Source organism: Rhinolophus sinicus, chromosome 18, assembly GCF_057876585.1.
Source record: "Rhinolophus sinicus isolate RSI-liver-muscle chromosome 18, RSI-T2T, whole genome shotgun sequence".
Taxonomy (NCBI): Eukaryota; Metazoa; Chordata; class Mammalia; order Chiroptera; family Rhinolophidae; genus Rhinolophus; species Rhinolophus sinicus.
In genome coordinates, this window is record NC_142518.1 from 3,825,466 (window position 1) to 3,843,739 (window position 18,274).

Consider the following 18,274-nt stretch of genomic DNA (forward strand, 5'->3'; position numbering starts at 1 on the left):
ACAAGTCCTGGCTTTTTCTCGGCCTCCGTGTTAGCACTTGCTGTCGGATACAATACAGACCGGTATAGCCACGCAGGGCTGCAGAAGGGAACCCAAACTCAAGGAAGCTATGCAGGCACCTTTCCCGCAATTTCTCGCTAATACCCACCTAAATGTAATGAAAGAAATTCACAGAGAATGTGGGACCTCCACTTGTGAAATCTCATCCTTTTTATTTATTCTTTGAAGGGGAAAAAAGTGTTTAGTTTCTCTGACTTTTGTAGAAACTCTTCCATCTCGAGTAAAGTTGACCCTCACTTTCAGTCTTTGGAATGTGCCCTATATTTATACAAAGTGATTGTTACTGGTTTCCTGGCAGCTCCACTTTCCTCCTGAAGTAACAGTTGGAAATGTTTCCTTTTTTTCTAAGAACATAAGTTTGGTTTCTCCCCGTGACAATCCATGATGTGCCATGTCTATGCATATATCTTTTGAAAACAAAAGAAGGCTTCAGAGTTTCACGAGCTCACAAAAACCTCTTTTGTTACAAATCATCTTAGACTTAAAGGAATGTTAAATGCATTTTTCAGTCCAGTTGTTCTCCTTCTTTTGTCAAGGTGACTTCAGGACTGAAATCTCTACAGCTAATTAATATCTGCCATAGAGGAGAAGTTGGTTGGCATTTTAGTCCCCAAATGGCCAGATGGCGTTTTCACTGAAAACTCTACAAAGTCAGTGATGTATATTTTAGGATGAGGGAAAAAGGAGCCCGGGTCTGCTCAGGTTGGTGTTCGTGCTTTGACGAGAAGCCTGCATGCATTAGTTTTACAGAAAAGGTAGCAGACATTTCTCGAGCTGCCCGCAAATGTAATCCTTACAACAACTTCAAAATAAGTCTGATATTCATCTGATAGACAAACACATTTTGGTTCAGGAGGTTATGTGACTTAGGAGAAGCTGAGAGAGAGAGGGTTAGAGTCAAGTTCAGGCTTTTGTGACCGCCGTCTCTCTCTTCTGTCATTGGACTGTGCAGGAATTCAGACAAACCACTGCAACGTCTCTCTTCATCCAGGAAAACTAGAGAGGATGGAGTTAAACAGGTAAAAATAGCACCGTCATTTTAGAAATCTAGATTTCAAAGAGGAATTACACTTACAAGGCAAGATGGCGTTTGATTACAACACATGATGGGTTCCTGAAATGCTTAACTGTAATTAAAGCTATAAAAAGGATGGAGGGAAACGAGAAAGGGTTATGAATATACAACCCTGTAATTAGTTGCTTTTTTGAGACACAGCACAGTCTTGTCCGTTAAAAAGAAAAAAGGAAGAAAAGCAAAAGTGAGAAGGCAGGTTAGGAAGACAAGGGATTCGGTCAGTACAAAGCTAGGCAGGTGAATGGCAATTGAGGGAACTGGGGAAACAGGAGAGAGAGGAGGGAAGCAAATAAAGTTAGGGCAGCCTTAAAGAATATCTTCTGAAAGATAAAAGCATGGTCTCCAGTGCTGGGTAAATTTCACTGGCCATTTCTAAAATGACATACAATTCAATTGCAGTCTATATCGTCGACCATAAGGATATTTCATTCTAGTTTGCATTCTAGTTTGCAGGGCGTAATGAGTCTGGGACTTATGTTTGGCAGTGGCTCAAAAAAGCCACATTTCCCTCCATAATTTTGCTCTGATCATTTGCTCATTTGACTGCACAGATGAGACTGCAAGTGGTAGGAGATCCCAGTTATACTAAAGACGCCAACGCAGCCGAGAGCCTGGAAATTTTCAAGACTTTCTCCCGCTTTCAAAAGTCACAAACACAGATTCACAAGAGCAATGGTAACAATAGTAATAATAATGAACAATAACAAAAATAATGTCTTGGCACCGGTCGGTTGCCAACGGAATGAGGGTGGCGGTCATTCCTGTGAGGTTTTGAAAGTCACATCCCTTTCTCAAGAAGGCATTTTTATACAAGGGAACCAGATTAGGGCGCATGCGAAGGAAGAAACAATTCTTAAAGATATTCTTTTCTTTTGAGAAAAAAAAAATTGCAAACTTTTAATTTTAAAAACACTACTGGAACTCCAAAACAGTGAAAATGTCTTTTATGCATGTGTATGTGACAGGAACTAAATATAAAATAAGTATTCTATGTGTATTATAATTCTGGTGTTAGAGTTGGGTTTCTTGACCTCAGCACGACGGACGTCTGTGTCTGGATCATTCTCTGTGGTGGGTCTGTCATGGGTACTCTAAGTGGTCAGCAGCATCCTGGGGCTCCACCCACTAGATGGGGTAGTAGCTCCCTCCAATGTGACACCGAAAATGACTCTAGACATTGTCAGTGATCCCCAGGGGACAGTAGTGCCCCAGCTGAGAACCACTGTATAAACGTGATGACGTTGTTTCCTGTAACTGCACTGTCAAGGAGATGCTGTCTCTCTCTCTCGCTCGCTCTCTCTCTCTCTCTCTCTCTCTCTCTCTCCCATCTGAAACCGTCCTACCCTCACCTCCCAGAAAACATAAGCTCTGTGAGAATAGAGATCTCATCCAGCTTGGTTACTATCCTCAGCCTCGCAGTTTAAATACCTACTTCTTGAATAAATGAATAGAAATATAATCAAAATACATCTGCCCGGGCTTAGAGTGGATAAGAGAAGATATGCTTTCCTTACTGATATATTTAAATCTACATGAGTTCTTCTTAAGCTTTGTGTTAGAAGGAATTCTGTTGACCCGAGATTGGTAACTTCTACCAATAAGAGAAATCTTTTACTTTTGCCCCGTCTCCTCTCTCCTAACTGGGTTAGAAACTCAACTCAACGGCCATTGTAAGCACGGTGGTAGAGACAGAAGAAGCATATTAGATATTCTCATTGCTTTGTAACTTATAAACTGGGAGAAATTCTACCAAATGTCAAGACATCTTGTGGATTGAAAAGGAAACATTAATTCACAGAGTTTAAGTGGCTGTTTGGGTTTCCTTCCTGTTCTGTGGACTGTTCTGGGGATTGAAACCATGTGCTCAAACTCGTGGGAAGGAATTAATGGGAACCCGCTCAAAGACACCGAGTGGAAATGATGTCTCCAGGGCAGCTGGCGGACGGGCTCCCCAAGAAAGCTGGAGAGTAGACGACGGAAGCCAAATGAGGACTCGACTCTTATTAAAGTGGGTACACGGGGTGGGGGCATGAGGGTGTGAGTTGCAAACTCAGTCTCACCCTGGAGCCGGGCAACACTCAGGGGCAGGCAGCAAAAATCCCAGCAACACTGGAAATCGAATGGGGCTCACCAGCTGGCAGATTTGGAGACACCAGGCAACTCATGACAGTTGTAGAAAGCAGGCAGCTGTTGAGGGGATTCCCAACAGCGGGTAAGGAGAAACGCCGCCATCTCCGACCAGAGCCCAGGGGTTGGGGAGGAATTCAGCTCCCTGTGGTGCCAGAGCTTAAACCTTCACACAGATATGGGGCCGAGAGTCCGGCTGAATCACACGGCTGGGAGGGGCTGATGAGAACCTGTTCTTAAGTCTCAGGTACTTACTTTCGAGGGCATGCTGATTTCCTCTGAACAGCTGAAAAGCTGGGCTTGTAATAGTAGAGCCACACAAGGAGGTCTGTTTCGGGGTGCAGGAGCCGGTAGGCCCACTCCAGCCCCGCAGGCTGGACCACCCCCCACTTTCAGTGGGGCCAGAGACAGCACGTGTCTTCTGCTGTTGTTGGGGGACTAAAGGGGCCCTCGGTCCTTTTGAACTGGAAGGAAGGAAAAAAGGGAAGGAAGTAAGGAAGGGATAGAAGGAGGGAGGAAGGCTAGCAGGACAGAATGTAATGGGGAGTTGCATGAAATTCTCACATCGTTCATGGGTTTTATGCTTAGAAACCACGCTTACACAGCTGTAAAAGCAAAGTGTGTGCAAAGTCATGTCTGCTCATTGTTTTGTGGGTTCCGTCATGTTCTGAGTGCAAAGAGGCCTTCCTGGAATTTTTCGGACAGAATTCCCTACAACAGAGAGCGTTTTGTCGGCCTGTTGTCAGTAGTGAGTTCCGGGAACAGAAAACCCTCACTCCCTCAGAGTGAGTAGGCAGCACTCAGCATTAAGTCCACAAACACCAGAGCACCGACACACAGCGACAGAAGGGAAACTCCTGAGGCGGATCAAGGGCGGAACTCTCATTTCTAAGTTACATAATATCATTGCTGTGCTCTGAAGGCAGGGCGCTGGTTTGTTGTTCTGTTTGCAGGGAAAATTGTAATTAGCTGATATTTCTGTGATTTCCTTGTGACTCTGCTCCGTCCGTGTTCCCATAAGATCTTGCATTTTGCATCCCCAAACTGTTCCAGTTGTTTCTGTGTTGTCCTTGGGGGATGCGGTCGTATTGGCATTTCCTCAATGTATAGGGAATGAATGATTAAAGGAATGTTCTAGAACATCTCTCCTTTGCATTTCTTCCTCTTCTGATCCTGCCCACACTTACAATAAGATTTAAATCAGCACAGAAACTGGATTTGTTACCTTCTTGCATACCGCATGGCTTTCCATTTGTAATTTTCTCTGTGAGTAATTAATTGTAGAACCCTAAACAAATATCAAATGATTAGGCTGATTCTTTGTAATGTTGATTCATATTTAAACACCCATTAATAGAGTTTCTTTGTGTGTGCCAATCTGACATACAGACATTGCCTTCATTCTAAATGATATGTTTTTAGTATTATGCAGCATGCAGAGCAAATTTACTGTGAGATTAGCCAGTTGCACGAGAAACCTCTGTTTATGTGGAAATTGAACACACTTACCAAATGTTTGTCTTCAGATTTCATTAAAAAAATTGGGGCAACTTAGGCAAATTCCCTTTTCTTTGTGATATAAAAATTATTCTTCTTTAGGATCTCCATTTTAGAAATACATCTCAAATTAGAAATACACACTGTGCTTATTGTTTTTAGGTTTTTATATATACACGATGTGTGAAGCAGTATAGAAACCTCCCTCCAGCTGGACACCCTTTGTGTCTGAGCAAAGAAATTCAATCCGGTAGAATTCCACAAATAAGATTAACTAGGTCCAAGTACGACAGCTACTTGGCTCAAACATTTGGAGGACGAGGGGTGTTAGTCAGCGTGCATCTCCTGCGCTCTTAATTACTGAAGCTCAGAATGAGAATTCATGTGAAGACCAGCATAAAAATCCCTGTCTCCGAACTGTAGGGTGTCTCAGGTAATTGACCATGAATTAGCCTTAAGAATCTTCTCAGCTCCCACCACCCTCCCCCTTTTAAACTTGAGACTCCATCTTTGGAGAAATTGGGACCAATGGTGCACGTTCTAAACACAACTGCCACGCCGGACACATGGGAAACCATCTTCACATCTGTCACGCCAAGAAGAGAACCAGAAGGAGGTGAACGCCCTCTGCCTGAGGAGGCCTCTGTGTGAAGGCCTTGGAAGCTTCCAAGACGGAGACAGAATGAGAGTCTTGACCCAGGGCCGTGCCACATAACACCATGTACCTCACATCCCCTTTCAAGAAGCTTCTCTCTTGGAGAGAAGTGAAAGGAGGATGAAGCAGGAGGTAACGCCAGTCTTTCCCAATACCCATCTCTTTCTAACCATGGAGGGTTTCTTCGCGAAGGAAAAATGAAAGTAATAAGAGACACAACTCCTCCAAAATCACGTCCATCTCTACTGCAACCAGTAAGCACAGAAACCCATCAATTAGGAAATCCGATAGCAAATACAGTTCAAGGCATGAGTTTCAGAATATGGACAAAATTCATCCTTACCTCGATTAAACCAACCCTGTTGGAGCTGAATATACTCGCTAAATCAAAACGGTGTACAGTTCCCATTGGTTTATTTTTGCCAACCTGACCACCAAAATTTCAAGAGCTGGATACTCTCCATCGTTAGTGGAGGTGGGGAAAAAAATGTTCTCAGGCAATGTTGAGAAAGATGGTGTCGGCACAACTTTTTTTGAATGGCACTTTGCCAGAACGTTTCAGAGTTTTAATTGTGTGTTTCCTTTGAGCCAGCAACTCTATCTGTAGGGGTTTATTCTACGGGAATATGTGCGGTGTGCAAAGACAGACGCACAAAGGTCAAAAAGAATTAAGTGACCAGAAATAGGAAATGGTCATTTGAGTTTTAGCACACTCAAACAAGAGTAACTTCATGAGTTATTTCGAGGGCATGGTGTCTGTGTTATGCTACCGGATTGGGGGTTGGGGGACAGGAGGGAAGAAACTTGCAGAAGAATATACATTCCATAGAAAGTACGAACCAAGTCTATTTTTTAATCTCAAAAAAATGTATTTTTGTGTCTTTCTATCTACACACAAAAATATTCCAGATAATAATGCATGTTCCTTGTGCACGGATATGAGGGACGATTTTTTTTAACGTACTTACCTTTTTTCCCCAATGTGCATATGCCATTTTCAATTCAAACATACAAATTTCAAAGTAAGATTTGTGGCCAGATGTCAAGTTTCTGAAACCTCTCAGAATCCCTGTAGTGGAAGGCCGTTTCTTGATTATGATTCATTGAAAATTTGTGGCTTGACAGCCTGAGAGGTTCTGTGTGTGTGTATTTTTTAGTCTGTCTTCTAACTTGTGTGGAAGAGGTACACCCACCTGACACTAACATGTCCCATGTTGTCAGGCTCAGAAACTTCTCCAACTGCATCATAACCCTCAGGGGAAAACACTTCAGCCCAAACAACAGTTTGGAAATGCTTTGTATGTAGACGATTGTAAAAATAAGTGACTCTTTCCTCTACAAAATTTCAGGCTTATGGGACTTCTGGGAATATAGTTGCATATTATCTGGTGTCATGAAAGGTGAAAGGGTTACAAAAACCTGCAGAATATGAACAGTGCTTTTAATCAGAGTATTCATCATGATAATGAAGATATGTCATTTATATAAATGCTGTCACAGTCCAGGACATTAGCATGTACAAAACACATGTTAATAACTGTATGTGTTAATTCAGTCCTTTCCATTAGTTCTGCTTTGTCTCATTCTATGTTCATCAATTTTCACATTGTGTGATACGCCGTAAATAAGTTTGTTTCTCTCCCTTTTTCATGCCTGTTCTCACATAAGGGAATGTCTACTGATAGTCTCAGATTATTCAGGAAGAACCAGATAATGGGAACTAACATAAGTTACGAAGAAGTGTTTTTCTTTCTTCTAAATATTCCATCTGCCTCGCTACGTTGATGGCATGGGAAACACCTGGTTTTATTTCCAAAGCACCAGTCTGGTTCTGAACTTACACACCTGGTGACAGTCAGTGAGGGTGTACAGAGACTATTTCTCGAACAAGGCAGATGGCCATCAAAAGCGGCTTCATGGTTTTTGTTTTGTCATCACCCACAAATCTGGACACAGACGTCACAGTACTTGAACAGTGCAGGACATGTATTTGGCATGCGTGCATGAGGGGTAACCAGAAGCCTGGAACCGTCGAAAGGACCAAACCCTGAGAGTGATAAGCTCATGATAATAATGGTCACGCAAGTCTATACGTAGAAGTAAATGGGAGGTGAGCACGAAAAGTAGTAATTTCCAAGAGCAGCCCTGACCTTAACATTCGGACGTAACTAGACTCAACTAGGTCATGCCAAGAACAAACAGTGGCAGAGAAGGCTCATGCCAGTTTGTATAATGAAGGCAGACGCTGCACAAAAATAATCTTACAGTGAATTGTCCTAAGATGAGACGTCCAGAGCTAGTGACGGTTTGGGATAAAAGCTACGGTAACCAAAAATAAAATTATCCGACTGTCGGAAGAAGTGGATTGCACAATCTCTTGTATAAAGGACAAAAGTGAACGATAAAGTGGGGACCTCTCCTGTTGAGTAGTCAACTTGGGTAAAATTACCTTGGAAGGTACAACAAATTCTCATGATCTAGACCAGGCATAAACTGGTTGATAAACCAGATCCTTCAACCATGGGACATCTGGAATGCTCCTTCCTTCTCTCTGGGGTGTGTCAGAGTACGGGAACCCCGGACGTGATTATAATTGGTAAAACTGATGACATGCAAAAAAAGGCAGGAAGAATGGATGGCTGACAATAAGAATATGGATAATAAAAAGACATTTATTAGCACTTTTGACTTGATTAACCTAAGTGAGTCTGTCTGATGCAGTGCTTGATGCACTGAAGAAAATCAGATATATCACACTGAGACTTGAGTTAAATGATGAGAAAATTTTCGTGAGGTGGGCGATCAATGCCTACAGGTCTGTGGAAGTCTAATTTGTTTAATTAATAAGGTTTTGCTTTATTGGTGATACATAAAATATGGGTATTTAGAAGAGGGCTTTATAGAAGAGGGCTTTAATCAACCCGAGTAAAAACAGTGGTATTGTTCATGAACGCAAACTTTCTGGATCTTAAGGCATCTATCTGTCAACACACGAGCACAGATGCATCAATATCTCACATGGTTTACAGCTAGTAGAACATGATCGGACTGAAATTAAACTCTACAAATAGCTGCTGATAAAGGAGAGATGCAAGGAGGGATGTTACAACACCCTCAGGGATGTGGTGAATAGGACCCTGTAAATACGGAGAATATAATCACTAATTGAGAATGTGATTTAAAAATATTTAAATCAAGTCAATAGGAAGCAAAGGAGAGCGTGTCCACGGAAGTAGTTTTTGGCTCATAATATAATTCATTCTTTTCTTTTGGCAATAGATCTCACTTTTAGTTTTTTAGAGATGTTTATTAAAATATAGCCAACATACAGTGTTATCTGAGTTTCAGGTGTACGCCGTGTAATTAATTCTTAACAGAGATGTTCACCATTGGAATAAAAGTATGCAGTGTAATTCAGCAATTAAAAGAATGAGAGAATTAAAAGTGAGAGCGTAATAAGTAAAGCTGAAAACTGTATACAGTTAATGCTCCACCTTGGTGGAAGACAGGGACCACTTGAAAAAGAATATAATTGAGGGAATCAGAGTGAGGGTGGAGATGAGATTGAGAGTTTGGTTCAAGATCTGTCGGGTCTGCAGTTGCCTCAGAGACCACGAGCTGAGGCATTCGTAGGCAGTCGGAGAAATGGGTCTGGGGGTCAGCTGGTGGGAAGTGTGGACCTGAGTAGATGTTGGCTCGATGGACAGTGTTTGAAGACCCATTAACCTGCTGAGAAGAATGAGTGGGACAGCGGAGATGGGAGTGAATACGAGATAACTGAATAGATTCAGTATGAGCAGGTAATGGAGTTCCCATTGGATGCATTTTATTTCCTCCTTGTTGCAGACTGAGAGGTTCTAGGCTGATTCTGAGAAGTGGGGAAGCGGGGCATTTAAGCAGGAGAGAGAAAGAACAAAACAGTTATCACAGTGGGAGAGAAGAAAGAGTAAATATACATTTGCCTTTGGCTCTTTGTAAACGTCACAGTGAATTCCACAGAATGTAAAAACGCAGACTTCTGCAAAGTGTGGGTCTAATAAAAATGGATAAACGATTTTGTAAAGTCTTAAACTTTAAATGATTAAGTAAACTGCTAAAGTGATTCTGCCCCTGAAAGACAAATATTATCATTACGGATCATTCAGACAAGTTACTGCAGGATATCCTCTCACTTATTAATAGACTTTAACCTAAAAGGGTAATGGGATTTGGACATTCATTTTCTATTAATGTTCAAGGTAAAGCGATTTTCTCTAATGAGTTTAGATGACTTGCTCACCAATAGTATGGTTCTATGTACAGAATTTCACGTCAGAAGGGAACTACCTTGCAATAGTGACATGTCTCTCCCCAGTGGTCACACCTCATTTCTTCCAATCCGTTAGTCTATGCAGCCAAGTCCAGGGCAGGTCTGACAGCAGAGCACATGGTTAGCTTCCTAGGGTCATTCTTGCTACACCCGTCCAGTTCCCTGTTTGCCAGTTTCCCACTGTCAAGAGTCCGCCGTCTCTGTTTCTAGGTGTCAGCTATGTAACCGTGGCAAGAAGCTATAAGAGCAATGCATTGGTGTCACAAACAGTCCAAATGCATATGGCAGCTCGCCTGGCAGACGCACATGTTGTATGTAGCTGTTCTAAACTTAGATGATGTGTCTTTTGTTCTGAGATGAAAACTAACACCGTGTTTACTGTACCGCACAGACACGCTTGTGAGAGCCCACATTCCTTTCTTCCTAAGAGCTCACTTCCCTAGAAGAGTTCCTTCTCTGTCCTCCACGGGCACCCTGACCTGGCTTACACCAACTCACACCAGAAACTTGCTCAATACATGCACAGCCCTTGTGTTTTCCTCCTTCCTACACTCGCCAATCTTCCTCACGTGCCGACGAATACACATACCTCTCCTGTCCCCGTTTCCCTGCTTTCCCAGCCAAACATCACACCCACCCACATCTCTATCACATTACTATCTTCTCTTCATCCTTTTCATATCACACATCTTGGGGAAAACTCGGTAAAATATGGCGATGTCGTCTGTATAATCTGTGACTTATTACCCTCCTACGGCAATTTCTTATTTCCATCCCTACGGAAACAATCTTGTAAGCGGGATTTCTCAAAACTCAGTGACTCACTGGGGAATGAAGTTAACATGCAGATGCTGTTGGTGAGGGTGGGGAGAAACCCTGAGAGTTCCCATTTCTAATAAACGCCCAATTGGTTTATGGGTGACAGCTTGAAATGCAAGGAGCTAAAGGATCGTCAATCAAAGATGTGTCAATTTTTTGGCACGCTGTTTCTTGGAAACCAGAGACTAGAATCTTGTGTGCGTCTTTTCATCTATTTTCCCTCTTCAACTCAATGCTGTGTGTTTCAGGAGTCTGTCCTGCCACAAACTCGTCTCTCATTGATGGTCTCTATGGTGTCACACCCACTCCCTTCTCCGTCCCTACCTCACTGGCTTTCTCTGCCGAATTCAACATAGTACAATACCCATACGATGAAAATGCACAGCTCTGGCTTTCTGAGGTGGGGAGAGGGGGTAGGCAGAGAGAGAAATTCTTCTCACAGCATTTCTGTGCAAACAGCAATGTTATTCTTTAGGAAAAGTCAGTAATGAAAATATTTCAGTGTTTACCTGTTTCCACATTGTTTGAGCCTCCGGCCAAACAGGTGACTAGGGGCTCCAAGCCTGAACTGTCACAATACCTGACCCCCCAGCCCACAGGTCAGAGATGGCACATGACCCAACGAAGCCCAACATAATTTTCTGTCAGATTTTCCTACTAAAAAAATAAATAAGTAAAATAAAATTCCTCCCTGTGCCCTGTGGCCAATTATATGGTAAAAATACCGTGTTTCCCCAAAAATAAGACCGGGTCTTATATTAATTTTTGCTCCAAAAGACACATTAGGGCTGATGTTCAGGAGATGTCATCCTGAAAAATCATGCTAGGGCTTATTTTCTGGTTAGGTCTTATTTTCAGGGAAACACGCTATGAGTTTTTCTCAGAGAGCAGCCACCTTAGTCACCATCTGGAGAGAAGCTGTTCTACAGATAAATGATGTCTAAGGATCTCACTGAAGCCCTTGTGTCCAGTTGTGCCAGACACATGCTGGGTAACAGCCAAGTGTACCAGTCACACCCACCCCTTCCTTTTATCCTGCTTTCACTTAAGGTAATTTGATTTCGGTTTCCTTCACGCGCGACACAAACTTTGGACAATTCACTGTCCTAAAAACAATCTCGTCTTTCAGCTTCTCTTAAGAAGCATCTGTAACACCTCAGAAAAATGGACAAAAGACACCAAGAGGAAATCCGGAAGAAATTAAGAAGGTTGAGGTTATATACGTACTTAACCTGTCTTGGCTGTCACTGAGCATTTATTCTGCCAGATTTACTTTAACATCCACCTGTCACAGTTTGAAAACGAAAACACTGGCTGTGTGATGGAAATTTGTAAAATGTGTGGTTTACTATGAGGAGACTAGACAGCAATCCTAGAGAACTCAACTCCCCCTTTCTGGAACGTGATACTGTTATCACATCAGTAGCTTAAGTGTGTAGAGGTTTCATATGTGTCTTGCATATTTTTAAGATGTAATGCACTGTTGCTGCTGTTGTGAATGCATCATTCCACTTTTAAAAGTCTGTGGGTATGAAAGTACCGTTCATTTTCATATATTACCACTGTATGAGGTGACACTGTATCCTTGAACTTTAAAAAATATTTTGTGGTCACATAGAAGAAGAATGTTTTGACAAAGTAAAACTGAAAAAAAATCCACGGTGGGTTTGTTCTACAAAACAAGAGCTGGTAAGCAGAGAGAACATTGAAAAACACTCCCACAAGAACAGCAAAAGAATACTTTTATTATTATCAGTGATTTTGCATTATCTGTGACAAAAGCTTACTAAGCGCACCCAAGAGGAAAAGCATTGAAAAAGAATCCATCACGACAGCAAAACAGACAAAACAGAACCACCAAGAATCAACTCACCCAGTGAAACAACAAATACTGCCTGAGTCAGGGACCTACTCCATTGGTTCACGTTTCCGTCGCAAGCATCTTTGCACCGATCCTGGCACATACTAAATTCTCAATAAATATGGACGGAACGGAGCAGAGAGGAACAGACGAAATGTCTACCAAGTCCTAATGTGCGTCAACATTTTGCGAATCACTGGTATTTTGAAATGTACACGATGGTAACAGCCAATATTTAAATGACGGTGTTAAGAATGAGAAGGGTGCCAGCCAGTGAGTTACTACCTCTGAGCAAATGTGATAAATCGGCACAACACTGAAATTACAGACAGATCTTTAAGCAAAAAGTATTCTACGATCCTGCCAATGGAGTTGCTTCTAACTCCATGCTTCATTTTTTAATAGCAAGTTGATTGTGCTTTACTGACAGGAAGTGTACAGGCACCGCAAAACATCACAACCAACATGATGTATATTGTTGGTGTATGCAATAACAGCACAATGAAATCAACCGGACTTCTTCGTACTATTAGCCTGAAATACTAAATTGTTCAAGAGACAATCTGGCCAACTAATTATATGATCATTGTTGAAAGGTGACCGTAACCTATGTAATATATGAAGTAGAAACATATTTAAAGCTACATTCACTGTACTATTTGAAAATCTGCAATGTAGCTGAAAAATAAAAATACGTCCCGGTTTATAAAATTAAAGATTTCTAATGGGATTACTGTCACCATTTTAGTAGATTTATATAGATGAAATACACATAAACTAAGAAATTTTTATTTATAGCTGTCTTACGGCACATAGTAAAATACTCTATTAATAGAAGACATTTGTGTTTTGGAGTAGAAATTATTTCTGTTCGATGTTCTGTAGCCATAAAATTAGATAAAATATATCCAAGACTTATACTGAGAAAAGAAATAAAAAGAAAATTATTTCAAATACCATAGTGATTATTCTACCATGCCCATTATTTATGTGAAAGCTTTTTTTTTTAAAATGCATGTTAAACACAAATTAAGAACTTCAGTGTCTGTGCTGTTCTAAAATTGGGATAGAATAGTGTCTTCAAACTATATATCACGAGCCATTAGTGTATATATTATCATTTCAATGTGTTCTGCTATTTTTTAATAAAATGGAGTAACAATATCAAAAAGCATTATATATAATGAGAGTGGGCTCTGTTTCATGGAAATTGTGTTGGTATCTTTATATATAAAATACACGCACTTGCTCCGGCTGTCGTAAATTCAGGATGTACTCTGAGGACATCGTATGGTGGCTCCCCTGCCCTGGCCGGGGCTGGCCCTGCTCCTGAGCCAGTGCTGACCTTCCGCATTCACTGTCCCTTCCATATGCTCTTCGCTTTCTGCCTCACCTCAGGGGCTCAGAGCCTGTTTTCTGGGGGAACGCTCCAAATCGTCAGCCCCCGGTGATGTGTAGCCTTGCTTCTGCCCCTGTGCTGTAGACTGAATGTGTGTGCCCCCCCCCCCCACCTAAATGCACAGGCTGCGATCCTAACCCCAGGGTAACAGTATCAGGAGGTGGGGTCTTTTGGGAGATGCTTAGATCTGGAGGGTGGTGTCCTGGGGAGTCGGGTTAGTGCCCTTATACACTGGACTGTGGAGGGCTCCATCGCCGCTTCTACCGTGCGAGGACACAGGGAGGAATGGGTCCTCGACAGGCACGGAAGCTGCCAGTGCTGTGACCTTGACCTTCTGGAACTGTGAGACATGACTGTCTGTGGTTTTTAAGCCGCCCCATCTATGGTGTTTTGCTCCAGCAGCCTGAGTGGACTGGGATATCTCGATAAGGATGGTATCATCCACCGACTACCAGATTCTGCTCAGCCAGTGGAAGGAGCCGTCAGGAATGGAAATAGATCCCTCTTGCGGGCGGATTGGTGCTCGGAACCCCCTTGGAACGGCTGCCTCAGGCTGCTCAGTGCAGCTTCGTTTCCCGACCCCACAACCCTGCCGGGAACTACCTTTTAAGGGCACCGTGAAGGGGACCCCAAGGAGGGGTGTCCCTGATGTCAGTACCCCCAGCGATTGACAGGCGCCCTTTTCTGAAGCAACTCCTGGATTTGAACAGGTGTCATGCTGAGCGTCTCGGCCAGCAGCTCTTCTTCCCAACCCGGGTGAGTGGTGGGTTGGGAGAGATGGTGGGGCTCTCTAGCAATGGACCGCAGGATGTCTCCAAGCTTCCCACCTGCTTTGTGAGTGACGGAGCGGCAGCTACCCTGCACCTCCTCAGGCTTCCTGGGCCTCTCACGAGGCTGTGCTCTGAATGATGTCACAACCTCCTGGTCTTACGTGCTCAGGGGAGCCCCATGAGACCAGGAACCTACACGTGTCCTACAGCATTTTTGTGCAGCTCAAGTCCAGTCTTCAGAGGCAGAACACCTCATGTGGCCTGTACCTTCCAGCACGAGACTGGACACAGTTCTAAATCTAAGGAGCCTCTCAGCCTACAGGTATCAGCCTACGACCCAGGGATCTTCAATACGGGAAGCGATGCGTCGAACCTTAGGAACAGTCTGTGACAAAGTTTCAGTTTGTTTGGTGCAGTCAGTTGGGTGTGAGCCACGGTTGAGTGAAGGTGTGCTTTAAAGTGTGGCGTAAATCATCCTCCGTCATGACAATGCCCTGTGTCTCACAACACTTCTGGTATATGGCAATTTCTGTCAAATAAAAACATTACAGTGTCCTCATCCACCTTATTCACAGATCTGGCACCATGTGACTTCTGGCTCTTCCCCAAAGTCAAAATGACCATGAAAGGTAAATGTTTTGAATCGATTCAGGACATCGAGGCAGCCACGACAGAGCAACTAAAGACACTCATGAAAGAGGACTTCCAGAACTGCTTCAGAAAGTGGCAAGAACAATGGGATAAGTGTGTTTGCAGTGAGGGGGGGTATTTTGAGGGTGATTAATGGTGATGTGTCTTTTACTGTAATGATTTTTTTTATGTAAACATTCACTGCACTTTTTGATCACACCTCGGTATACAGTACCATTTAAAGAACCTTCGGAAACACAGTGAAATTCAGCCTGAGGTCAATGTTTCATCCTTGCAGTTAAAATGTACATGCCACGACCTGTTGTACTTTAGGTATGTGTGTATGTGCATGCATATATATATTTAAGTATGTCTATATTCCCATTTTTGAAAAACAACCTTATTACAGGATTAAGTCGGATATGCTATTATGCAGGATCGGATAGTCAGAAATGCTTTCTATCGCACGGAAAAGATAGAATCCTATTTTTGCCCCTCATGAAGTCACTCAAGAGAAAGGGAAATTATCCTGAGGGGACATATGTGAGGAATACTTAAATATATGTATTAGAATTGAGTAAGCAAAGCTTTGAGTCGTATCAACAGAGGCAAAATGAAGTGCAGAGCTGAGCAATTACAGGGTGAATTGGGGCCAACTAAACTGCCAGCCTGCAAATAACAATAGCAACAACTTGTGTTATTATTATTTTCCTGATCTGCAGTAATTGCACTGTCCTCCTGCTTCGAGGTATGTGGATAATATCGTCAACGTTCAGTTGTAGTTTGCTGTAGCGTAGACACGGTTTAGGCAAGAAAAATGTCAAAACCCTCAACTTCCCTCCTGCTTGGTTCCTCCTCTGTACAGTTGGTGACTGGATCTGAAAGCTTTCTATGGTTAATATTTATAAATATAAAAAGGGAAGCAATGCTATGTACCTGTTTTCATCACCAGAAAAAAACCAGAAGCAGAATACCGGAAATCTGTGTGTGTCGAGTGGTCACGTCTACTTGGAATCCTAATTCAGTGCACTGGCCACACGACTGTATCTTCCCAAGCTGCTGCTACACCAGCCACGTCGATACTGTGATTCCAGCATGTAACAGAGTGCGGGTTTGTTAATGCACCGCCTGCTCCGTTAGAGCAGTATTTAACTTTAAAACCAAATCTGTCTTCTCTCATTGTCAGTGGAAGCAGTGGGTTACCATAGTTACAAGGTAAGAAGTGATATTGAAAACAAGAAAAGAAAAACTAATGAAATTTTAAATGACAGACTCGAGGATATTAGGAAATTGCCCCACCAGGGAACTGGGAACTTATCAAGCCACCCATCACTGTAATTACCCTGCAAACATATGGGGATCTGGCTCAGAAAGCGTCTTCGGCTGTTCCGAGTACCAGTTCCACAGCACCTCGAAACGCTGTCCCTGGTAAGACAGCAGAGCCTGCTGTGGCTGCCTGTTTGCCATTCGTCTGGAGGTGTGAGGACGCACTCTGAGCCCCACAGATCACGCTCTGTGACTGGCTTCCCCGGCGGATTGGGTCCAGCACCCCCACCCTTACTCCCCGCCCCCAACCAGACAACACCCAGTGCACACAAGTTATGCGCTTTGTGACATAGTTACATGTCCCCATGTTGGAATGTCGCTGCACTGCAGACCTGTCTGTCAACGATCGTTCAACATTCTTCAACTAAAGGGCCCTCCACCCACACGGTCTACGACCCACGCTGGAGGCGCCGGATACTTTTAAAGAGTGCAGTGCACTACGTTTGTTTCTGCTCGGGCAGGCACCCACAAGGAATGTACTCAACTATCACACACACAGAATGCGCCTGTCAAACGGTAAACGGTGAAAAATCTAGTGAAACACAGATGTAAGAATGAACTGAGAAGCCGTCTACTTCACGTCACTGTTAAAATGACATATTCAGATTTAACTGCAAGTTGGCTGCCGTCGGAAAAAAGGACAAACCAAAAAAACAAAAACGAAAAATACAAACTAAGCCGCTGCACCGTGAGTCTCTGCGTAAGTTGTATGAAAAGAGGGGAACGCGGTGTTTACGTGCTCAGAGTTGTGTATTTGGCAATTTTAAGAATCGTCACATTGATTTAAAGAATGGTTTTAAATGGTAGACAAGACAAATGCATAACAAGAAAAGGCAGGTGATGAAACTGTTTTGTTTCTAATGGCTTCTTAGTAATTAAGAGTTTGCGCTTGGCGAAGCCGCATAAAAACAGATTTAGGAGTCAGGACAGTGAACATGGGTTAGTAGAAACCCACGCACAAGTCGCTGAGGTGACATGCCAACTGCTCAAAAACTGGAAGAGCTGACATCAGTATAACTTAAAAATAAGAAGTAAATGATTCTGGATTTAATTCTTATGTACAAGGCTCCTTGGTTGATTTGGTTCTTCGTGTTTTGTAGTAGTGTATCGACTTCAGTTCCTGAAAATGACCCCTCATCACCTGAGTGTATCCTTCTTAATGACATTACCAACTTCTAATAAAGTGCCTCCTATTTGCTTGCAGCAAGTAAAAATTTAACTACGAAAAGCAATGAAAACCATTACAAAACTAATAAATCTGACAGAGTTCCGACAGTTTGTATTTTTTTTTAAAAGATTGAATTAGAAATCTCCATCAAAACCTGTCTGCCGTGTGTTTGCCTTGTAAACTTAATTTCCAGCATTCTACTCAAACCAGTTTTCTTTAAGTAAAAACTTAGTGGTGTCGTCAAAGCCATGTTGATACAGTGATTCCATTTTCCTCTTGCATGGTGGGAAAAGGGCTTGGTGAAGCCGCACCAAATTGGCCACGGACAGCTAGGAGAGAAAGACAGATTGAAGCTATAGGATATTACAGAACGGGGAAGTATACGTTATCTCTGTAACCTCAGCGTTCTTATCATAGATACAGTTAAGAGATTTTTAAAAAATCAGGAGGAAAAATTGCACTTGAATAGTGGACCCCACCCACAGACAGCATGAGGGTTTCTCAGCCTTGGTACCGGTGACATTGGGGGCCGCATCATTCTTTGTGGGGGGCCGTCCTGAGCAAGGTAGGATGTTGAG

At 42.7% G+C, this 18,274-nt stretch overlaps 1 protein-coding gene across 10 annotated transcripts in view; it reads right to left on the reverse strand.

Annotated features, from left to right (window-relative positions):
* Positions 1-241: 241 nt before the first annotated feature.
* Positions 242-18,274, reverse strand: part of PNPLA4 (patatin like domain 4, phospholipase and triacylglycerol lipase) — a 36,048-nt gene continuing 18,015 nt past the window's right edge. For 3 of the 10 annotated variants that reach the window (XM_074323954.2, XM_074323958.2, XM_074323957.2), the window contains exon 8: positions 260-1,056. In XM_074323954.2, the coding sequence (XP_074180055.2) occupies positions 854-1,056 (203 nt within the window). In that variant the 3' untranslated portion in view covers positions 260-853. Of the gene's footprint in view, positions 1,057-12,267; positions 18,026-18,274 lie in introns of those variants that run through there. The other 7 variants (XM_074323953.2, XM_074323959.2, XM_074323962.2 and 4 more) reach the window with 5 other exon arrangements.